General features: G+C 37.9%; 1 protein-coding gene across 3 annotated transcripts in view; it reads left to right on the top strand.

Annotated features, from left to right (window-relative positions):
• The window catches only part of IQCA1 (IQ motif containing with AAA domain 1), a 182,471-nt gene that overhangs the window by 27,321 nt on the left and 129,911 nt on the right, over nucleotides 1-25,239 (top strand). For all 3 annotated transcript variants that reach the window (XM_011980286.1, XM_011980285.1, XM_011980284.1), the window contains exons 4-6: nucleotides 2,305-2,496; nucleotides 3,608-3,679; nucleotides 24,302-24,507. In XM_011980286.1, coding sequence (XP_011835676.1) covers nucleotides 2,305-2,496; nucleotides 3,608-3,679; nucleotides 24,302-24,507 — 470 coding nt within the window. The remainder of the gene's footprint in view (nucleotides 1-2,304; nucleotides 2,497-3,607; nucleotides 3,680-24,301; nucleotides 24,508-25,239) is intronic.

The raw sequence follows: 25,239 nt of genomic DNA, 5'->3' as shown, positions 1-25,239 counted from the left end.
TTGATGTCTCACAAGACCCCTTTCTTTAAGCTGCTTATATACAATATATACCCCAAGAAGAATATTATATATATATACACACACGCACAATATATAACCCAAGAAGAATTTTGATGCTTGAAAATTGTTGTCCATCTCCTACATTAATATCCACAGTGGGCCTCCTTAAATGCTTAAAAATGTTTGACGTGTTGAGTTCCCTACTCAAAATCCCTTAGAATTATTTGATAATGGCCACGACTATTTTCAGAATGACAGCCCGGAATCTCAAGGAAAGAAGTACAATACTAACTCATGTTTGCTGGGTACCGTATGTTAAGTTCATCATCTCATTTAATGCCAGAATGAAACTCATTCTACTCTGACTTGACAAGTGCATTATTGAAAATGTGTGCTCACTGCAAATTTGAAGCAGTGAGGTCTTACTGAAAACAAAACTCAGAGGGATTGTTATGTGAAAGAGCTTCCTCATAAGCAACCATATTCCTCGTGCCATGTTGAAGGGTAGTGAGTGGCTTAGTGGAAAGAGGGTCAGTCTGTTCAAATTGGCTCCTTGTCTTACCCACGGGACCTTACATAAGTTGCCTTACTTCTTTGATCTTCAGTTTTCTTCAGTCTTAAGTGGTCATAGTAATACCGGCCTTGGAGTTGGCTCTTGTGAATATGATGAGCATGCATACAAAAAGCGTCTGACATCTACAGGTTCTCAAAATATGTGTACCTTTCCTCTCCTTCTCACTCCTTCCTGTGCCCCCGACCCTGGCCTTGTTACACAGAGGAGGGATCATCCTGGCAGCAGTGGCCCTGGTGACAGCACCCCACTCATGAGGCCTCAGCACCTTCACCTTGTCCTGCTGTGGCAACCATTGCTGCCCTCTGAGGCCTGGAAACAGGCTTCACCTATGCTTTGGTGCTTTTCTTTTTAAATGTATTTTTAAATTCTTTTTAGAGACAGAATCTTACTCTCTTGCCCAAGACACAGTGCAGTGCCATGATCATAGCTCATTGCAGCCTCCAGTTTCTGGGGTCAAGTGATCCTCTCGCCCCAGCTTCCCAAGTAGCTGGGACTGCAGGAGTGTCCCACCACACTCCACTAATTAAAAAAAATTCTTTTGTGGAGATGGGGTCTCACCCCTTTGCCTAGCCTGGTCTTAAATTCCTGGACTCAAGTAATCCTCCCACCTCGGCATCCCAAAGTGCTGGGATTACAGGTGTGAGCCACTGTGCCTGGCCTCTTTGGTGCTTTTCTCACTCCAGTGATCTGTCCCTTCTGCTTCCATCCATGCATGGACATCCCCCGAGCCAGGCCACATGAGCCCCTCTTCCCTTGCTGTGGGGCCTCTGAAACAGCACTGGGGCCTCCTGATGAGCCTGCTCAGAGTTCACACAGGCCTCAGCTGCACCCAGAGCTCACAGAAGCCCCGGCATGCACCCAGAGCCCACACAGGCCCCAACATGCACTCGGAGCTCACACAGGCCTCACCTGCACCCAGAGCCCACACAGGCCTCACCTGCACCCGGAGCCCACCGAGGCCTCACCTGCACCCGGAGCCCACCCAGGCCTCACCTGCACCCGGATCCCACACAGGCCCCAGCATGCACCCAGAGCCCTTTGTTCTTGTCCCTCTTTCCTCAAAAAATGGCACAGCCCCTCGCTTAACTTTGTCTCCACGTACACCATATGAGATGTCCCAAAACATTTTACTTACCAGCCCTGATTTTTCTGTTTTGCTAGTACTCATCATGTTTAAATGTTTTAAGGTGCAAGTTTATAGACACTGGAAGACTTTTCATATCTAAAATTCAATGCCCCAAAAATGATTTTGTTATCAGTCGTATTCACTGGGTCATTCTGTAATTGATTTTAAGATCAGCATTTTACTTCATGTATATTTTAAATTTTAAAAGCTTATATTAGAGGTATGTTTTCCATTTCTATGTTTCTCCTCTTAAGTTAATGAAATATTGATAGCAATTTCAAGTTTTACTGCATCAATTTTATTGGCATTTTTAGTAGAATTTGCTGCCAACCTAAAATATCATGGAGCTAATTAGTATTTTGTGCAGAAGGATAAAGGAAAGTCATGAGGTCCTTAAATTTGGGATCACTGCATGAGTATGGCATGTTATCGAAATATACATCATTCATTGGAAAAATGAACAGTGTTCAGTGGTTCTCACACTTGTCATGAACCGTGGGGACTCTTAGCAGGATTGTGTTTGAAGTAAGCGTGTGATGTGTCCGGGATCAATTGATGTGGTTAACATGTTCAAACATTGGTTTCTCTTAACTGTTGTTTGCAGAAATTCCCTGTAAAGAGTATGCCTTTCGACCAGGCTGTTAAATTAATCCAGATTGCTGAGAGGGCACGGCAAGGTCGCCTAAGGGCGTTATTCATGAAGCAAATCTATCTACAAGAATACAGAGCAAAGCAATCCAAGACGCTTGGCAAGAAAGTGACAGATGCCTGGGCTGCTGCACTCTGCATTCAGAAGGTGCAAACCTAGAGCTCCTGGAGTTGGGGGTACAGGGTGTCTTATACACTAAAGATGCATCCCAACTTCGGGGCTGAGCTTCAAAACTCACTCAAACCCCGAATCCTACCCTTATAGAACTGGATTACATTCCAGAAAGATTTATTAACTTACCCTGGGGAAACCATTACCTAAGCTTGGTCATATTTTCAAATTTTTACTCTAAATAGGTATTAAACTCAGGGCATTTTGTTCAAATATTGTTAAAGACCATTGGTAATTGTTGAAATGAATGTTGCTGAAATGCAGTGAGGATATAAATCCTTAATGGATTTTTGGAATACATTCACACACAGATATATAATTACAGAAGGGGGAGCAGGCCTTAATAGCTTCCAGAAACATGCAGCAGCCATCACTAATAACCAGTACATCAGTGTCCCTTCTGGAAGGAATCCGTAAGGTTTCCTTTCCTTATCAGATAAGCACCATGGATTTGTGCCCCATTTTTTTTTTTTTTTCAAATAGAGGCTAGGGTTGCTTACAGGGAAATGCAGCAGATGGCAATGTGATACAAACTAGCATTAGGTTTCAGAGAAAATAAGTATAAGGACATAAAATTAGGCCAGAAGATGAGGACTCTTTGTCCCTAATTTTCCCTGAATAGGAATAGGAGAAGGTGGTAGGGAAGGATGGATAAAAGACTAATTTCTTTCGGGTTTCTGTGGGAATATTTAAAGTTTTAGCATCCGAGTTAAAAGCTTGAGTTGTACAGTTCTTGGAGGTTACTATATTTCCCCACGTTACTTTGGAAGTTTTTCCTTTAAAACCATGAAGTGCCATCCTTAGATCTAGCCTCACGTTCCTCCTACCTAGAAGTTCCTCTTGAAGAAACCAAGGTAAAGGAATCTCACTAATAACAATTATAGGTCAGTTCTATGGTTCATTCTTTTTAATAATTTTTTTGCCTGTGATCACAGAAGAAAAAATATTCTGTCAACACACGCATGGACAACCTAGAGCTTAGGATTAGTTGGCATTTTGAGATGTGCAGTTTATATAGGAGAAACTGCAAACCATGTTTTCTTTATATTTGTGTGTATTAAACAAGTAACCATTTATTTGTTTTTAGGTTTGGCGACGTTTCCATCAATGTAAGAAAACTGAAAAACTGAGAGAAGAGGAGATGATCTTCCTGGGTATGGTAAGTTTTTTTTAAGAGATAGCATCTGGTTTTCTTAAAGACAGTAGAATATGTGAGACTATGTCTTCTTTAGAGAGTTTTTGAGGGAAGAAAGGAAAGAAAAATATATGATTTAATGGAATGGAGTCACCCATATGGTACAGAAACCTGCTCAGGGAGATCTGAAGAGATCAGAGTTATATCCATTTACATATTTCTTTGCAAGATGCGGAATGCTATAGATGTGGAAACAGGCTAGGAACTGTCATAATCTGCTATTGCTGTCTGATGTCAGCAGTGCACACCACTATATTAGTATGGACAGTCATGACAGTAGGTTTGCATTGATACAGCAGGCCTTTTTTTTTTTTTTTTTTTTTTGGTGCTGGTGATTACTGAATCATAGAGTTGGAAAGATGGATTAGTTATCTATTGTCACATAACAATGTTACGACAAACTTAGTAGCTTAAAACACCAATTTGTTGTCTCACAGTTTCTGAGGACCAGAAATCTGGGTACCCCTTAACTAGGTCCTCCGCTCAGGATCTCACAAGGCTGCAGTCAAGGTGTCAGCCAGGGCTGAGGTCTCATGTGAGGATCAACTGTGGAAGGGCCTGCTTCCAAGCTTGTGTGGTTGCTGGCAAGATTCTCTTCCCTGTAGGGCATCAGATCCTGGGCCACAGTTCATGCCAGCTGTTAGCTGGAGGCAGCCCCCAGCTCCATGCCATGTGGGCTTCTCCATATGGAAGCTGCCTTCGTCTAAGCCAGCAGGGAGAGAGGGGCTGCTCAGAATCTTATGCAAATGATCACAGAAGTGGCATCCCATTACCTTCACCCTATCATATTGGTTAGAAGCAAGGTATAGGGGCCACCCACACTCAAGGGGAGGGGATTACATGAGGGAAGAGGACCAGGAGGCGGGGTCACTGGGACCGTCTTAGAGTCTGTCTGCTGCTAAAGATTTTTCTGCATGCTTTGCCTCATCGAGTGCATGGCATCTGAGGAAGGCTGACTTGTCCTCTGCCCGAGCCCCTCCTGAAAACAGAACCTCTGCCTCCCACAGGAGCCCATTCTCTTTCATTAAACTGCAGTTGGCCTCCCTGCAGATCCCACTGCCAGGCTGGGCTCTGTCCCCTGCAGTAGCTTGGAATGTGTCCTCTTTCCCTTTCACATGACAATCCCTTTAGCACTTGGAGGCAGCTGTCAAACCACCTGAAGCCAGTTCTTTGCAAAGCTCATTATGACCAGAGAAGGGGACCAGTCAGTCCTAGTGGGGCTTTGTTGACCTGCTCAGTTTTCATTAAAGGACATTGTAATTTTAAAAAGAAAAGAAAGCATGTTTGGGACTTGTTCCAGCATTGACCTAAGGTGTGTTCTGGTGAGCTACTTGGCTTGATACCCCTATCCAGTTCCCAGGTAAAAATGTTGAAACAGGAACATTGATAAACAATGACTCGGTCTTTGAAAATGCTAATAACATACAGAGCCCTGGTGAGACTAATCAAGAAAAGAAGAAAAGAAAATACAAATGTATGACAAATATGTATATATGTGTATATGTATATTTACAAACACATGACATAGATATACACATACATATATATGACATATATGTGGTCATATACACAGTATACAATGACCACAGGCACTAGCAAGTTAAAAACTATTAGGTGATGTCATGAACAATTATGGTCATAAAATAGAAAATATTGAACAGAGAAAACTGTCTAGGGAAGTATGAATAGCAAAACTGACCAAAGGAGAAAAAACCTAAATAAAACAACCATGCAGCAAATGCTGAAAAGATCTTCAAAGTGCCTCTGTTAGTTTGGGTCCTGTGAGAGCAGTGACCATGGTGGAATTAGGCACACAAGAGATTTAGTAGGAGAATGTCTGTAAGGAATAAAGGGAGGGCGCTAAAGAAGGCAGGAAGAACCCTCAGATCATGACGCAGGTCGGGCGGCCGGGAAGCAGGCACCAAGGAATGAGGGCTGAGAAGGGGGTGTCTCCCCGTGCAGCACAGTGCCCATAAGGAAACTTAAATCGCTTTTAAAAATCCATGCTAACAAAAGAAAAGAGACCCAGTAAGGATGACACTCAGTTTGGGTAAGGACCGAGTGGCAAGTACAATCCCAGGGACTGCCACTGAGGGTTTACTTGCCTACCTTTCTAAGTTCAGTTTGTCTCATTACAAACACACCTTCTTTTCCAGTAGTGCCAACCCTTGGAATTTCTTTGCTCCAAAAAAAAAAAAAAAAAAAAGCCAAGAATATGAGCAAAGTATACAATATATAGATATTCATATTAGTATATTTTTAGAATTGTAAGAAATTGGTGCCCAGAAATACTTAAAATATCCCATTATGTATCTTTAGAAGTGATGTTTTAGAGTTTCTACATATTTGAGAAATGTAAAATATGAACACCATGATTCTATTTTTTAGTTTTTGCTTAGTCTTACATCTTTCTGCAATAAACATGTGTTTTATGTCTAAAAAATTACAGATAAAATGCATGTTCAAAATTATGTCAGAGGGGGAAAAGACATGAATCATGACTTAAGTAATTTGTAGCTTTTAAAATTGTACCTTAATCAAATAATACTCCATTTGAAATACGTTTTTCCAATTCTATGTACTTAACAAATATGTACTTCAGGTAAGACAAAAATCGGGATTCTTTTCTTTTCTGTCTATAACAGTAGACACAGTAGAAATGTCAGAGAATAACATAAGAAGTAAAACAAATACAACATTTTAACCAATGTGAGGATATGGTTTTCTTTCTAATCTTCTTTGTTTTTAGGTTTCAGTGTTAATTTCTAATACTGCCTTCCTCTTCTCACTTTCAGGGAAAATAAATAAAGTGGTCACCACTATGTGGTTGATACTTTAAATCCTTTTGTTCTGTGATCAACCATAAACCTAACCATTTAAGCCATATTTTAATTAAGTCTTCTTGTATAAATATTCAATTTTCTTTTGGGGGGATTTTAGGATTTAAAATAAATTAAAAGATTTTGCCAGTGGTATTAAGTATAACTAAAATATAATTTAGTTGAATTTTCAGGATATTGCCATGTAATTTTCATCAGTTTTATAATGGCACGTTCTAAATGACAGGGCAAGTTCGTTTAGTTTTAGAATAGTTTACATTTTACTCTGGCCCCTCGTCATGCATTGCTCCACCTGCAATCGTGGCCTCTCCACATGGCCTTTGTTGTTCGCACATAATTATTTTGCTTGAGGAAAGAATTCAAGTCCATGTTCCAGAAACTTGGAACTGCCTAGTTTCCTGGTGAAGGGGCATGGTCTTACCATATCTGTGTTTGTAAACTCTCAAATTGTGACATCCAAGCTTATGCCCTAAAAAAACAGGAAATAACACCAAAAGAGCAGATATGATTTCAAAAATATCTTGATTTTATCACCTACATTCTTGATTTCTGTTTGATCTTTGTGTTTCAAAAATAAGCCAACATTTGTTTTTGGAAATTGGAACCCCTTGGGACCCAGCCCTGTCCTTTACTTTTTAGTTGTTTAGGTGTGCTGTCAGAATCCAATGGGTCAGCAATTTCTGCAAGTTGTTAAAAATTTTTATGATTTAGAAATTCACTGGGTGGAATATTATTCAGCTATAAAAGAGAAGGAAATTCTGACACGTGCTGCAACATGGATGACATTATGCTAAGTGAAATAAGCTAGTCACAAAAAGACAAATACTGTATGATTTCACCTATATGCACTATCTAAAGTAGTCAAACCCATGAAGGCAGAAAATAGGTGGTGGTTGCCAGGGGCTGGGGAAGGAGAAAAGGGGAGTTGTTGCTTAACGGATACAGAGTTTCCATTTTCAAGATGAAAAAGTTCTAGACATCTGTTGCACAATAATGTGAATATAGTTAACACTACTTAAAGGCACACTGAAAAATAGTTAGACTGGTATATTTTATATTATGTTCTTTTACCACAATTAAATTTGTTTTAAAAAATTCACTGGCACGTTGAAATGTATACTGAAATGGTTCTGTATAAATCATGGCTCTTACCTAGTGGTCAAAAATACAAAATAAAAATTACATGAGATTCTACTGTAATTTCGTTGAATCTAAGATATCATCAATTGTAAGATGCATCATTATTTTTAGTTACCATTAAGAAAAAAATGCTGCCAAATAAGCCAAAACACAACCTTGATTGTAATATACATCCATCCCTAATTTCAGATATGCTAAACTATGAAAAATGTGCATCTTAGAATTAGTGAAATGGGGTAAGTGGTGTCTGTCTTATTAGGAGAATATTAACAGTTTTTAAAATTATAATTATTGGCAAGGCGGTGATGAGATGCTCATTCTTAACACAGGGAGTTAAATAGACTCAGCCTTTCTGAAAGCCAGTTGGCAAGTTGCCACAGGATGGTTAAGATATTTATATTCTTCATCCTTAAGTTACATCTCTGTCTTCAGATAATCACCAAAAATAGAGATGTGTGTGCATAGCAGTTCCTGACAGTGTTCTTTTTAATAGTGAAAAAATTGGAAATAACTTATTTTAGTATTCTTACAGTATGTGTCTAGTTAAATAATTTACAATGTTAAATAATGTATGATGTCCCTGTATAATGTAGTGATATGCCAGCATTAAAAAGTGTGTTTCTGACTAATTTTGACTACGTGAAAATGCTCAAGGTAAAAATTCAGGATTTAGAATTATACATGTTATGTGTATAATTCTAAAGTATATAGATTTCAACTGAAGGGTAAAGACTTCAACTAAGTATATACAGACATCCACGCACATACAAAAGAAAGAAAGAAAATATGCCAAGTCTGAATAAAGCTGATGCTTTAATGTGTAAGCTTTGGGAGATTTCTTTTTTGTCTGTAATCATCACATTTTCTAAAATAGTCAAATTTTACTTTGTTAATTAGAAAAAAAACATATTTAAAAGTAAAAGCAGCTCACCAAAATGTCAGAATAGAAGCAGCCTGACTTCACTCCCCCCAACAGAAAATCAAAAACGAATATCCAGCACCAAGATTATCACCATCAATGTCCCATAACTTAAATTTAAGGATGATATGACCTCCAGGGCCACAGAGAAGTAAAAAAAAACTCTGAGCCGATAGTAAGAAAATTAGACTTCTATATCCACAGTGCTCCTCCCCACAATCTGCCAGGCACCTCATGTATGGAAAATCTCCCCCAGACTCATGGTTTCCACCCTGGAGAAAGTGAGAGTAAACAACGAGCTTCCCCATCTTGGGTTCCCTTGCAGGAGAACTATCCCTGCCTCAACCTACAGGAAGCATCCTGAGTATCTGTAGGGATAAAAACCTTTTAGGGCAGCCCGAGACAAAGGGAAAGGCAGGACTAGCAACCCCAGCCCACAAAACTCTTCACTGTATCTTGACCAAAAGAGGTGCAAAGTCAGAATGGCTGTTCAGCAGCACCACACTGTAGAAGGCAGGCTCGACAGGTCCCCCAGGCACAAACCACTAGCCAGCCTTCCTGTATAGCAGGGATATCCCCTTTGGGACCTTCCCCATTGGGACAGGCAGCACTCCAAACATTTGCTAGAGCTAATGCAAACCTGGGCTTAAGGTTCCATACAGTACTGAAAAGGAGGCAGTGACCTAGCAATAAAGGAAATTCAACAGGTAAATTGTAAAGAACCCCTAAGCAAACATATGAAAGGGAAACTAAAACAATCCAGACAGAAAAGACTGGAAAAAATAACTAATTCTTCAATAACAAGACATAGACCTACACCAACAAGAAATAACAGCCAACAGGAAATGTGACCTCCTCAATGAGACAAAGCAAGAAGCCAGTGACTGACCCTAATGAGATGGCAACATGTGTGCCATCAGATCAATAATTCCAAATAACAATTTTAAGGAAACTCAGCCAACTCCAAAATAACACAGGAAAGCAATTTTTAAATTTGTCGGAGAAAGTTAACAAAGGTATTGAAATAATTTTTAAAAATCAAATCCTGGAACTGGTAAATACATTTGCTAGACAGAAAAATACATTAGAGGTTCTTAACAGCAAAATGGATCAAGCAGAGGAAAGAATCAGCTTGAAGGCAAGCTATTTGAAAATACACAGCCAGAGGAGAAAAAGAATGAAAAGGAATGAAGCATACCTACAATATATAGAAAATTGCCTCAGAAGAGCAAATCTAAGAATCATTGGTATTCAAGATAGAGTTGAAAAAGCGTAGAAGCTTATTCAAATAAATAATAACAGAAAATATTTCAAACCCAGAGAAAGATAAAAATATCCAATTATAGAAAGGTTAGAGATCACCAAACACATTAAACCCAAATAAGACTATCCCAAGGTGTATAATAATGAAGCTCTCAAAAGTCAATGACAGCAATGGGAGTCTAAAAGCAACAAGATAAAAGAAGCAAATAACGTATAACGGAGCTCCAGTTTGGTAACAGACTTCTCAACAGAAACCATACAAGCCAGGAGGTAGTAGAACAACATATTGAAAGTTCTGAAAGAAAAAAAAAAACCTGTCAACCAAGAATACTGCACTCAACAAAGCTGAACTTCAAACATGAAGAAGAGATAAAGTGTTTCCCAGACAAACAGAATTTGAGGGAATTCATCACTGCCAGACTCATCTAACAAGAAATGCTAAAGGGAGTTCTTCAGTCTGAAAGAAAAAGACACTAACATGCAGAAAGAAAACATTTAAAGATCTAAAAGCCACTGATAAAAGTAAGCATACAGACAAGGCCAAATTACTCTAATACTGTAATTGTGGTGTGTAATCCACTCATATCTCTAGTAAGACTAAAAGACTATCAAAATTAACAATAACTACAGCAGCTTGTTAAGAGAGAAGTAATATAAAAATATGTAAATTGAGACAGCAAAAAGTCAAAATATGGGGAGATAAAGTGTAGTTGTTTTAGTTTTTCCCTTTATTTCTATGCCTTTCTTTGTGATCAAAGGTAAGTCCTCATGTGTTTAAAATAACTTATATGATTTGTTGTAAGCCTAATGATAACCAGAAAGCAAAAACCTATGATAGATACACTAAAAATAAAAAGCAATTAATTAAAACATATTGCTAGAGAAAATCACCTAAACACAAAGGAAGGGTATAAGAAAGGAAGAGCGGAATTACAAACAACCAGAAAAAAAATGTAAATGGCAGTAGTACATTCTTACCTATCAAAAATAACATTTAATGTAAATGGTCTAAATTCTCCAGTTAAGTGATATAGAGTGGCTCAATGGATTTTAAAAATTAAAAGATCCAACCATATGCTGTGTACAGGAAGCCACTTTCACCTATAAAGACACACATAGACTTAAAGAAAGGAATGGAATAAGATATTCCATGCAAGTGGAAAAAAAGGACAGGAATATGTATACTTCTGTTAAATAAAATAGACTACAAACTGGCCAGGCGCAGTGACTCACACCTGTAATCCCAGCACTTTGGGAGGCTGAGGTACGTGGATCATTTGAGGTCAGGAGTTCAAGACCAGCCTCGCCAACATGGTGAAGCCCTGCCTCTACTAAAAATACAAAAATTAGCCAGATGTTGTGGCAGGCACCTGTAGTCCCAGCCACTCAAGAGGCTGAGGCAGGACAATCGCTTGAACCTGGGAGGTGGTGGCTGTAGTAAGCCGAGATTGCACCACTGCACTCCAGCCTGGGTGATGGAGCAAGACTCCATCTCAAAAAAAAAAAAGACTACAAACCAAGGATTGTAAAAAAGAACCCCAAAAGGCTACTATATAATGATAAAGGAGTCAATTCAGCAAGAGAATAATTATATATTAAACCAACACTGGAGCACCCAAATATAAAGCAGACATTAAATCAACCTAAAGGGAGAGATATACTACAATACAATAATAATAGGTGGCTTCAACACCCCATTCTCAGTCGTGGACAGATCATCCAGAAAGAAAATCAACAAAGAAACATGAGAATTAAGCTACACACTAGACCAAAATGGACCTAACTGACATTTACAGAACATTTTACCCAACTGCTGCAGAATACACATTTTTCTCGTCAGCACATGGAATAGTCTCCAGAATAGACTATGTGTTAGTCCACAAAACAAATTTTAAAAATTTGAAATCCTATCAAGTATTTTTTCTGATGTTGATGGAATAAAACTAGAAATCAGTAACAAGAGAAAACTTGGAAATTACACAAACGTAGAAATTAAACAACATGCTCCTGAATGACCAACAGGTCAATGAAGAAATTAAGAAAAAAATTTTAAAAGTTCCTGAAACAAATGAAAATGGAAACCAACATATGAAAATCCATGGGATATAACAAAAGCAGCACTAAGAGAGATGTTTATAGCAAATAAAGGCCTACGTCAGAAAAACAGAAAGAGCTCAAACAACCTAATAGTGCACCTCAAGGTACTAGAAAAGCAAGGAGAAATCAAACCCAAAATTAGTGAAAGGAAACAAATTAAGATCAGAGCAGAAATAAATGAAATTGATACTAAAACACATATACACATAAATCAACAAAATGAAAAGTTGAGTTTTTGAAAAGATAACAAAATTGACAGACTTTTAGCTAGACTAGGAGGAAAAAAGAGAGAAGACCAAAATAAAAGAAATCAGAAATTTAAGAAGAGACTTAACAATGATACCACAGAAATATATAGGATCATTGGAAACTATGACAAAAAAACTGTACATCAACAATTTGGAAAGCCTATAAGAAACAGATAAATTTCTGGACGTGTACAACCTACCAAAATTGAACCATGAAGAAACAGAAAACCTGAACAGACCAGTGATGACTAATGAGATTGAATCAATAATAAAAAGTCTCTCATCAAAGAAAAGCCCAGGACCTGATGGATTCCCTACTAAATTCTATCAAACATTTAAAGAACTAATACCAATACTACTCAAACTATTAAAAAAAAATTACAGAGAACAAAAGACCAGGTAACACTTGAACCACACAGGTTTGAACTGCATGGGCCCACTTATAAGCAGATTTTTCTTCTGCCTCTGCCACCCTTAAGACAGCAAGACCAACCTCTCCTCTTTCTCCTCCTCCTCAGCCTACTCAGTTTGAAGACAATGAGGATGAAAACTTTTATGATGATAGATTTCTACTTAGTAATAAATAATCTTCTCTTCCTTATGATTTTAATAACATTTTCTTTTCTCTCGCTTACTTCAAGAATACAGTATGTAATACATGTAATATATAAAATATGTGTTAATGGACTGTTTATGTTATCAGTAAGGCATCTGGTCAACAAGTTATTAGTAGTTAAGTTTTGGGGAGTCAAATGCTATGTGTAGATTTTTTTGCTGTGTGTGGCACCAGCACTCCTAACTCCCATGTTGTTCAAAAGTCATCTGTACTTTCAAACTCATTCTATAAGGTCTGGTACCAAAGCCAGACATAGACACAACAAAAAAAGAAAACTACTGGCCAGCATCCCCAATGAACATAGATGGAGAAATCCTCAACAAAACACTAACAAACCAAACTCAACAATGCTTTAAAAAGATCATTCACAACAACGAGAACACATGGACACAGGGAGGGAAACAACACACAGTGGGGCCTGTTGGAGGTGGGGGGCAGGTGGAGGGAGAGCATCAAGAAAAATAGCTAATGCATGTGGGGCTTCATACCTAGGTGATGGGTTGATAGGTGCAGCAAACCACCATGGCACACATTTACCTATGTAACAAACCTGCCCATGCTGCACATGTACCCTGGAAATTACATTTAAATAAATACAATCAGGAAAAAAAAAAGAAAGATCATTCACCATGACCTAGCAGGATTCATCCCAGAGATGCAAGAATGGTTCAACATACACAAATCAATAAACATGAAACATCACATTAACAAAACCAAGAACAAAAACCATGTGATCATTTCAATAGATGCTGAAAAAGCATTCCGTAAAATTCAACATCCCTTTACGATAGCAATTCTAAACAAACTGGACACCGAAAGAACATACCTCCCAACAGTAAAGGCAATATATGACAAACCCACAGCTAACATCATACTGAACGAGGGAAAATTTGAAAGCCTTTCCTCTAAGCTCTGGAGCAGGACAAGGATGCCCACTCTTACAACTTTTATTCAACATAGTACTGGAAGTCCTAGCCAGAGTAATTTGTCAAAAGAGAAAAATCAAAGACATCAAAATTGGAAAGGAAGAAGTCAAATTAGCCCTTTTTGCAGATGATATGATCTTATAGCTAGGAAAACCTAAAGACTCCATCAAAAAACTGAGAATTTATAAATGAATTCAGTAAAGTTACAGGAAACAAACCAGCATGCAAAAATCAGTAGCATTTCTATAGCCAACAGTGAAAAAATCTAAAAAGATTCAAAAAAGTAATCCCATTTACAGTACCTACAAAAAATATAAAACACCTAGAAGAGAAATATGAACCAAAGAAGTGAAAGATTTCTACAAGGAAAACTATAAAGCGCTGATGAAAAAATTGAAGAGGACACAAAAAATGGAATGATATATTCCATGCTCATGGATTGGAAGAGTTAATACTGTTAAAATATGAATACTACCCAATAAATTTACAGATTTAGTGCAATCTCTATCAAAATAACAATGATATTCTTCACAAAAATAAAAAAAAAATTCTAAAATTCCTATAGAACCACAAGAGACGCTGAATAGCCCAAACAATCCTCAGCAAAAAGAACAAAGCTGGAGGTATTACATACACTACCTGACTTCAAAATATACTACAAAACAGTAGTAACCAAAGCAGCATGATACTGGCTTGAAAACAGACACACAAACCAATGGAACAAATTGAAAACCCTGAAATAAATCCATGCATTTACAGCCCATTTATTTTCGACAAAGGCTCCAAGAACCTACATTGGAGAAAGGACAGTCATTTCAATAAATGATGCTAGGAAAACTGGATAACCATATGCAGAAGATTAAAGCTAGACCCCTATATCTCACCATATGCAAAATCAAATCAAAATACATTATTATCAAAAAGACAAAAAATAATGGATTCCGGCAAGAATGTGGAGAAAAAGGAATGCTTGTGCACTGTTGGTGGGAATGCAAATTAGCCACTATGGAAAACAGTATGGAAGTTCCTCAAAAGACTAAAAATACAACTATTAGGCTGATAGAACCATTAACAGTAATGGCAAAAACCACAATTACTTTTTGCACCAACCTAATACCATATGATCCAGCAATCCCACTGTTGAGTGCATATCCCAAAGAAAGGAGACCAATACATCAAAGAGATAACTTCACTTGCATGTCTGTTGCAGCACTATTCACAATAGCCAAGATATGGAATCCACCTAAGTGCCTATTAGCAGATAAGTGAATACAGAAAATGTGGTATGTATATACACAATGGAATATTATTCAGCCATAAAAAGTAATGAAATCCTGTCATTTGCAGACATGAATGGAACAGGAGGTCATTATGTTAAGTGAAATAAGCCAGCACAGAAAAACAAAAATCACATATTCTCACTTATACATGGGAGCTAAAAAAGTAGATCATCTGAAGATACAGAGTAGATTGGTGGTTACCAGAGGACTGGAAGGGTAGGTGGGTGAGGGGAGATGAAGAGACATTGATTAATGGGTAGAAAAATACAGTTCTTTAGAAGGAATAAGATCTAGATAAGGTGAGTATAGTTAACAATAATCAATTGTATGTTTCTAAATAGCTAAAAGAGTAGGATTTGAATGTTCTCAGTATAAAGAGAAGATAAATATTTGAAATGATGGATAGTCCAATTACCCTGATTTGATCATTACACATTACATGAATATATCCAGATATCACATATACACTGAAAATATGTACATCTATTATGCATTCATTTTTTAAAATAAAGAAATAGTACTACGTTTTACAAAACAAAGTAATATTAAATGACAGTAAAGTTTCATAAATTTTTCCCCTAAGATCTCCAGATTGTTTGGTGTATATGGGTAGGTGGGTACGTGATGATATGTTAGTATTTCTCTGCTCAACACCCATAAGAGTCACATGGATGTAGAATGTAATTATAAAAAGAATTGTTATGTCCAGTTTTCTACTGTAAAAATTAAATTAGAAGTCAAAAGATTTAATCTAACACCATCTAAGTTTAACATGAAATATTACTTTAGAATCAGTTGGGATTCAACAACTTCTATTTAATTAGATTTCCATTTTATTTAATTCAGTCTACATTTACTGAACACCTATGCTGTGCCACACACCAGAAACTTAGGCAATGTTCAAACAGTTTGTTCATGCTAAAGTCTTACTAGCTTGCACTGATACCATACAAAGATAGAATTACATTTATTTTTTGTTATTTCATTTTGTTGCACTATACCAATGTAGAAACCATTGACTTATCTGATCTAAACCGTATTTGTATCTTTAGGAGAGGTTTGGCATATTTCTAGGAGTGACTATTTAGTAACTGAAACCAAAATTAGAGCAAGAGACATCATCATGCCTTCAATTCCCGACCAAATGTTTCTTTTACCATTGTCCTATAAATTATCTTTTTTTGGATATTGCCATTTTAAATATTTATATTCTAAAATACAAAGAAAAATAAATAGCACTCTAAAATTTATGTGCAGTTATTTTAATTGGCAGAGCCAATGGAGTGGATCAAGTAGAAGGAAACTTAATGATTGTAATACATTTCATTTTGTGGATCCCTTTGAAATAATTTGTCCTACAGTCATGACCATCATATATTTTATGTTACCCTGAAGCTATCAATGTTTGCATTATAATAAAGAACACTGGGGAAACACTTATTAAAGAGGAAGACCTGTCACTTTTAAACGCATCTACTGAATCCTAAAAGCAGCATAAAACCCTGTTCACTTTCCCACTCTAACATGAAGCAAGCTGTATTCTAAATTATTTTTGGCCAATACATTCAATTTCTTTCTTATTAACAGCTAACCTCAAGTACGAGCTTGGGCTCCCAAATGAGCATGGCCCTCTCCCGAGACTCCGTTTGGGAAAGCTCTGTGCATATTGTAACTGCTTTTGTTGCCCTCAGAACATGGGGTTGGTTCCTCTTTGGGAATTGCTGTCAAAGCCAAAGTGAGCAAAGAATCTAAATGACTCTTTGATGATCACACTTGCATTTCAAAATGAAATGAAACTATGTAGTCTAGCTTGGTCATGTGTAGTATTCATCATATTTGCTGCAGATGACCTTTGATTGTTTTTATTTTTTAAAAAAATTCTCAAAAAATAGATTCGCTGTAATTTGTGGGTTTTTGTTTGGCTTTGTTTTGGTTTTGTTACACTTTTTAAATGCAAAAGGGCTGTTCCCTACATGTCCTGGGAAGGAAGCAGCACCTTGGAAACGAGTGTGAGTTTCCAGGCACCAGCTTTGAAGGCCTGCTCCCCTGCATTGAGGGAGAACCAGGCATGGGGTTGGAGGACAGTTGGGAGTGTGCGCTTCCCAGGCAGACAGAGCCAGGCTCAAAGCCCAGCTCTGCAGTGTGCCAATGGAAGGATTTTGAGTGACATACTTACCAGTGAGCCTCAGTTTCTTCTTCTCTAAGGGCAGGAGAGTGCTACCTATTTCACAGAGATGCTGTTAGGAGGCCCTTAGGACAGACTGAAGGAAAATGGTCTAGCCTGGAGCTTGGAGTAAGATATGCCATCATGGAATGCTGGCTGATGTTAATTATCTTGAAAAATTATAGTATGTTGTCACGATATCTGACTGATTCATAGAGTGGAAAACTGTCAAGAACTACAACTTTTCATGCGACAAAACACAAGATAATTTCATGCAACAAAAAAAATATTCCAAATAAATAAATTGTTGTGTAAATACATGTGCAACTGAGTTCAAACTATAAAACATCCTGGCCTTTGTCATCATGTACTGCTGAAGTTATGAACTGAAAATGTAGTCTGTTAAAAATATGATCCTGTAAAGCAAAGGGTTTGGAGTAGCCCATAGGGTTTAAACCTCATCTGCGGCTACTGTAGCTAGCTGCAGGGGGGAATTGTGGAGGCAAAAATGGTGCTACCTGTGCACACAGCTTGTGTTTTGGCACCAGCAAAAAGTCTGCAAACACAACAAGCAGTGCGTCCTGTACAACTGTGTCTGCAGGGCCGTCAGACACCTGAGTGGGGAGATTAGAATTTCAAGAAGGACGCCTGGAAGCATCTGTGGTTTCGAAAGGCCACTTCAGGAGGCTTTGGGGAGAAAAAGGAAAAGTCACCGTTTTCTTTTCTATTACATGGGATTTTGCAATCTAGTTACTTGGGAGCCTCTGGTTTTGTTTTTAGTTTTTTCTTCGTATTGGGATGCAGTTTTGTTCTTGTCTCAGGTCTCCAGATCATCAGAGACTAAATGACGAAAAGAATTCTCTTCCTTACCCCTCTGTTTGTCCCCTGAGCCCAGGACTCCTTTGTCTACATTCTAGGGCAGGACATCTGCCTTTACTTATCTAATATGAGGGCTCATTGCAAAGTGATGTAATGCAGCAGTTTAAAGCCGTGAAGGTCAAGAATCCCGGAGCCAACCTACCTGGGTTCAGATTCCAGTTCGACTATTTTCTAGCTGTGTGAACTTGGGCTGGCACCTTGGCCCCTTTGTGCCATAGTTTCTATACATGTAAAATGGAGGCAGTAATAACTCCTAGCTCATAGATTTGTGTTAAACATTAAAGAAATTGCTATCTGTAAGGCGTTTAAACTAGTGTCTGGCAGTAGTAGCATGCAGTAAGCACTACGTAAGTGTTAGCTGTTAATTTTTAAAATACATTATTAACATGCATTTAGATGCTCACATCATTCATAATTCAAAAATGCTTCTTAAATTGCCATCTTTTACCTACTTAAGTTAGCAAATACCAAAAAAGTTAACGTTACAGTGTTGGCAAGGTATAGAAGCACAGACATTGTCATGCACTTCTTGTGAGGGGAGAGTAAATAGCCCAGCCTCTTTGCAAGGCAGTTCAGCGGTATTGCAATTACAAATGCACATTTTTTGTAAAAGTATGGTCTATAGTACCCATACATTTTTTTTTAAGTCGGAGGAAACCTATCAGCAAAGAGAGACAGCAAAGCACGGAGAGTAAGAACAGAGACTCCAGAAATAGAAGCCTCAGGCCAAAGCCCTAGCCACTTCCTAGCTGTGTGTCCCTGGACAAGTTCCTTGACTTCTTTGTGCCTCAATTTTCTCATATAAAGATGAAGATAATAATGCTACCTAGTAGCATAAGGCTGTGTTGAGAAATAAGGGAGTTAATACTTTTCAACTGCATAAAATAGTACCTAGCAAACCATAAATGCCATCAAAGTGTTTATTTTAATATATGTTTAAAGAAAGTAGCACACAAGAGTAACAGATGAAAAGCCTACCACTAATTAATTATAAGCACAACTAGACCTCTTATAACCCAGTTCCTAATAAAGCTATTTTTTTTACATACTAAAAATTTTTTCAGAAATTAGGCTTAACAGGCTAGAACATTTTTTATTCTTTAATAGTTTTGTGCCCACTAAAATTGTTGCATCTCAGATAAAGATTTACCATAACTTTGCTCTGAGCAGAGGGTAAAAGCAAACCATCAGCTCTAGCTGTCCGTACTATCTTTCTTCACTTCTCCTGCTGGGCTCATCTTTATGAGTAGGTATATTGTATAAACACAGATACATAAATATAGATATATTACTCTGAAATGAAATGATGAAACAAAATGGCTGATTTTAATAAACTAAAGAACACCTCCCTCTTCGCATGATCTTGAAATGAACCAACTAAGGAGTGGTGCATTCCTCAGCGTGAGGTCTTCCATGTGCAAAATTAGAGCCAGGGCATGCGGCGAGCCCAATGATCTGACCGAACATGTGCCTCTAAGTGCTTCCTAATGAACACTGAGGTGTCCAGGGGCGCCGCAGTGCTCATCCATCTCTGCATTGACGATGGCAAGAAATTTCACAGGATGGTCATTTGCTGGGAATAGATGTCTACCCTGCTCCTTCTTTGCCTTCGGTAACAACAAAGCGCCACAAAGAGCACAATCCAGCGAGACAGCGAGCTGCCCCAGAAAGTTAACAGCATTCAGTCACTTATTTGCAAGTGTATTTGCAGCTGATAGATTGAACAGACTTTCATTTGGACAAATGTCCATTTTCTCTTACTAATTTGAAGAAGGATTTTTAAAGACAAAGCCCATCAAACATTAGATAAGCATTTTAAGTTAATGGACCATGTAGTCCTATTTCCCCACAAACTCAGGAGGCATCACATTATGTCCTATTTTTACAGCAACATCAATTATTAATATGTATATTTTTGCTGACAGAGGACCTTGCTATAAATGTAGGTTTCGTTATCCAGTTCTGGGTCATTAACTATGGAAAGCTTGTAAATATAATGGTTTATTCACATGGGAAGCCTTCATTAAGATGCATTATTCTACAGCTGATGTATTTCAATATATAGTATACTATCGTGTTCTCTATCTCCCTTTAATATTTGTAATTTATTTTTAAATGAGTTGCTGTTTATGCAGTGAGTTAACAAATTTGAATTCCACATGACCAAAGTTGCTAAAGAGGAAAAGATGTTTTAGCCCAAAGGAAAAGCTGCTCATTAACATAGGACCTAAATATGTTATAACCTTTAAATTCAAAAGCAACCAGAGAAAGGAGCCACAAATGACCCAAATGTATTTTTGTCAGAGAAAGTCTGTATCAAGAAACATGCATGAATACACACATATTAACAGCACAGCGTGGTGTAATAGGAGAAACACAGCACTAAAGGAGCCGGGAAGCCTTATTGCTGGATTCTTCATTAACGTGGAATGACAGGAAAGTCACTGAGTTCTGAACCTCTGTTTCCTCATCTGTTCAGTAGGATAGTCATGTCCTCATTCTTACCTCAAATAATAGATGTGTGGCCAACGTGGTGAAACCCCGTCTCTACTAAAAATACAAAAATTAGCTGGGTGTGGTGGTGCACTCCTGTAGTCCCAGCTACTCAGGAGGCTGAGGCAGGAGAACCACTTGAACCCGGGAGGCAGAGGTTGCAGTGAGCCAAGATCGTGCCACTGCACTCCAGCCTGGGCAACAGAGTGAGACTCTGTCTCACAAAAAAAATATATAAATAAAAATAAAATGAAATGAAAATAGATGTGGACATGACTAAAGAAACGCAGCACAGGAATGTGTAAGACAGGAACCATGCCAAGGGGCTATTAGGAAAATCCAGTGACAGCTGAGTGTTTTGTTGCACTCATGGATTGTGGAAGTATTAGGAAGTTTCTTGGACACATCGTATAGGGCTGTTGACAAGACACAAATTAGAATCACTTGCTCATTCATTCATTTGTAGGGATGAAAGGAGAAAAGACTCAGGTAAAATATAGTTTGTCTGTATACGTCTATGAAGGAAATCTACAAATAACGACAGGAACAACATAATTTGGAGAAAAGCAACACCAGATGATACATTATACAGTAGATAATTGTGACATTATTAATACAAGACTTCAATCAGAGGCAAAAAAAAATTTGGGTCATTTATTGCAGAGATCCATTTTAACATCTCCATGAAAACTAAATTAGCCATTGGAGAGATTAAAGTCTCTATATGAATTTATGCTATATGTCTTACACACTTAAGATGTAAACACTAGGAATGAAAAACATTACCTGGACAATATAAGAACTGGATATTTTAATGATAATATAAAGGGAATTCCTACTGTTCAGTTTTGACACAAATACATAATATAAAGAAAAGTCATGCTTTTCAGCACCTTTATTGAGGCAATTAATGATCATTTGTTTTTAACATTGTTCTTTAAAATGATTCTGTAATTCTCATTCTATATTTGCTTTTATATTACTTTGAAAAGTAATTTTTAGGGTTTTTCTTCTAGCATCATAAAAGTTGTATTTTCTCAGCCAGACATGGTGGTTCACCCCTGTGATCCCAGCACTTTAGGAGGCAGAGGTGAGTGAGTTGCCTGAGTTTAGGTGTTTAAGACCAGCCTGGGCAACACAGCAAGACCCCATCTCTACAAAAAGTATAAAAAATCACCCAAGTGTGGTGGTGCGCACCTGTACTCCCACTGCTCGGGAGGCTGAGGTGGGAAGATTGCTTGAGCCCAGGAGGCAGAGGTTGCAGTGAGCTGAGATTGTGCCATTGTACTCCAGCCTGGGTGACAGAGTGAGACTTTGTCTCCAAAAAAGAAAAGTTGTTTGTTCTCATTTTACTAAACTTAGAAAATTGGCTCAAATTTCCTTAGGATTTTCTAATGCATATATTTACCAAGTATGATATATGTGGTTTCCTGTTCTCTTTTCACTGACTTTATGGGGTGAGTGGACACTGTATTTTAACGACATCTTCATTGTGAAATCCCTCCCACTTCCAGAGGTTCATAGGTATTTCTTTGAGAGTGTGTGTATATGTGTGTGTACATTTGTGTTACATTTAACTAATTCGTTCAGAATTTTAGTTTAAGACGTGAATTGAATCTTTAAGATAATGATTTTTTTGAAGTAATTGATTTAAGTTTATAGTTTTGCTAATGTCTCTTATAAACAGGGTCTTGAATTTTGTCATATTCTTGTTTCACAGCTTTCAAAATGGACTTTAACGTTGTTCTCTTACCCTTGGACATTTCTTTACTCCAGAGCTCCCTAGTATTCCTGGATTTCGCCCACTTAGCTATTGGTGCAGCCTGTCCTAATGACAACAATCACAATAGTGTTCACCATAGTGACTACAAAAAATAAGAAAGGAACAAGTATAAAATAAGAAACTATTCTGGGAATATAAGAGCATGCCCAAAATTAAAACAACAACAGTAACCACTCCAAAATTTAAATAATCCAAATGGTACACATAACTGAAAAGCAAATTGGTTCTGGAAGATAAAGCTAAAGAAATCTCCTATCTGCGCTATAACATAGTGATTTTTTTCTCCTATTTGCACTATCACCTAGTGCAAATAGACAAATGGAAAATATAAAAGCTCAGAGTCATGAAAGATCAATCTGGTGGTCTGGCATTTATCTAATGTTTACTGCAGACAAGGAAATGGAGAGAAAGAGATAATAGAAGGAAAACTTGAAGAGTTGAAGGTAATTCTTTATATTGAATAGACCTACCAAAGGAGAATACAATGAATGAAGAAATGCCTACACCTAGATACATTTTAATGAACTTTCAAAACTCTTAAGAGTAAAGCATTTCAGGGAGGTAAACAGCTTACTTGCAAAGGAACAACAATTCCGTTTGCAAAAATGGAGCTGGAAACTCTACATATTAGAAGTAGAATTCCTCAAAGGAACTACCAAAATGCCATTCAAGTGGGAGGGACCAAATGAAGACATCCTTACAAATGCAAGTCCTTATAATATTTATGGCTGTACATATTCATTCTGAAAGTTACACTCAAGGACATACTTCAGCAAAAGGAAAACTGAATACAAAAAAGAACAAGGGTCATATGGTTTGGATGTTTGTACCCTCCAAATCTCGTGTTGAAATGTGATTCCTAATGTTGGAGGTGGAGCCTAGTGGGAGGTGATGGATCATGGGGGCAGATCTCTCATGAATGGCTTAGCACCATCTCCTTGGTGATAAGCGAATTCTCTCCGTTCACACAAGATCTGGTTTTTTATATGAATCTGGGACCTCCCCTTCTTTCTCTCTTGCTCCCTTTCACCACGTGAGGCACTGGTTCCCTGTCATCTTCCGCCATGATTGTAAGTTTCCTGAGGCCTCACCCGAAGCCACGCAGATGCTGGCACCATGCTTCTCATACAGCTGCAGAACTATGAGCCAAAATAAACTTATTTTCCTTATAAATTACCCACCCTCCAGTATTCTTTTATAGCAATGCAAAAATGGACTAATGCAAAGGGTAAACAGAGAAACCAGGACATCTCATAGTTAAATGTAAACACATGTTTTCAAAATTAATTAGTCTATGATATTATAAAATGAGAGGTTGTGGGAAGAAAAGTGAACACATGCATAGGTCCTATACTTGTTCAAAGAAGCTCTAGATTATGATAAATTCTAGACAGATAGAAATACAGATATTAAGTAACATGTTAAAATTTTAAGATAACCAGTAGAAGATTAAAATAAGATGTATAATTTTTAAACCACTACATGATAAGAATGAACAAAACTAACTCCATAAATCCAGCAGAAGGTAGGAAAGGAAAAAAACAAAACAAAACAAAAAGAAAGTGTGTTAGATAAGAAACTTAAGAAGATTATCTCCAAATGTTTCTTCTATACAATGAATAAAATTTTTCTTTTCTATAATTCTCAGATTGAGTTTTTTTAATCCAGATCTATGTTGTTGACAAGAGAGAAACCTCAAACATATTGAAGCTGAAAACTTCAAAACAAAAGAACACAAAGCATTACGTCAGGGACTGTGGATTAAATACACTGAGTAAATGTACTCAGTTAGCTTTGCTTCCTCTGGATGCTTGCATTTCTTATTTGCCTTTGCTAGGACACTATGGAAGATATTAACACATTTGTTTAGTTTCTGATATTTTTGCCAGCTCTGTAACTTTTATGACCTCAAACCTTTTTGTTTGTATATATTTTCAGAATCCACCTCCTCTCTTTAATGAAGTCAGTGCTACAGTAATCCAGGCTGAAAAGGTGGACCGCCTGCGGAACGAGGTGCAGATGAAGCATGAAGAGGACTACAGGGAAGCCCTGGTTACCATCAAGAATGACCTAAAGTTGATAGAAGGCCTGGACATCAAGGAGAACCTTCAAGACCAGATCCGGCATTGGTTCATTGAATGCAGGTGAATATGAGCTACATCGTGATATGTCCAGACAGTCTGTTCTTTAGTGTCTGAGGTTATTGTATGTTTTTAAGCACAGAAGCATATTGATATAGAGTCATGAGGTTTCTTGGCTTTGTTTTAGAAGCGTGAAGTGCCAAGGCTAAGAATTCAGAAATTAATTTTTTTAAATATGGAAAAACGGTCCACATAGTGCCTCTGTGACCACATGGCTTGGAATATAATGGGTGCATGACATAGCCCCAGGATGGCAGGACTTCACATGCCAGGTCTGTCCGAAAGCCACGGGACCCAGAAACAACCTTCCCTTCTGGCATCTAGCCAGCCTCTCTACTTGTAAGAAGCTTGAGATTCTCGATCATGGTCCCTCTCGGTCATAATGCTTTGAGGCAGCTGCTGATTCCTGGGACTTGACACCTGGCCACCAGGTCTCCTTGAAATGATGGTGTGTTATGTGGTTCTTGCGTTGCTATGAAGAAATATCTGAGGCCAGATAATTTCTAAGGAAAAGAAACCTAATTGGCTCAAGGTTCTACAAGCTTTACGGGAAGCATAGTGCTGGTATCTGCTCCTGTTTGCCTTGGGGAGCTTTAACTCAACTTACAGTGGAAGGTGATGCAGGAGGAGGCGTGTCAAATGGCAAGAGCAAGAGCAAAAGAGAGAGTGTGGGGTTGGCAGTGGGAGGGTGGTGCCACACACACTTTTAAACAACCAGATCTTGCAAGAACTCCC

The sequence above is a fragment of the Mandrillus leucophaeus genome, unplaced genomic scaffold (assembly GCF_000951045.1).
Source record: "Mandrillus leucophaeus isolate KB7577 unplaced genomic scaffold, Mleu.le_1.0 Scaffold21, whole genome shotgun sequence".
Lineage (NCBI taxonomy): Eukaryota > Metazoa > Chordata > Mammalia > Primates > Cercopithecidae > Mandrillus > Mandrillus leucophaeus.
The sequence above is the reverse complement of the archived record's forward strand: the minus strand, read 5'-3'. Positions and strand labels throughout refer to the sequence as shown.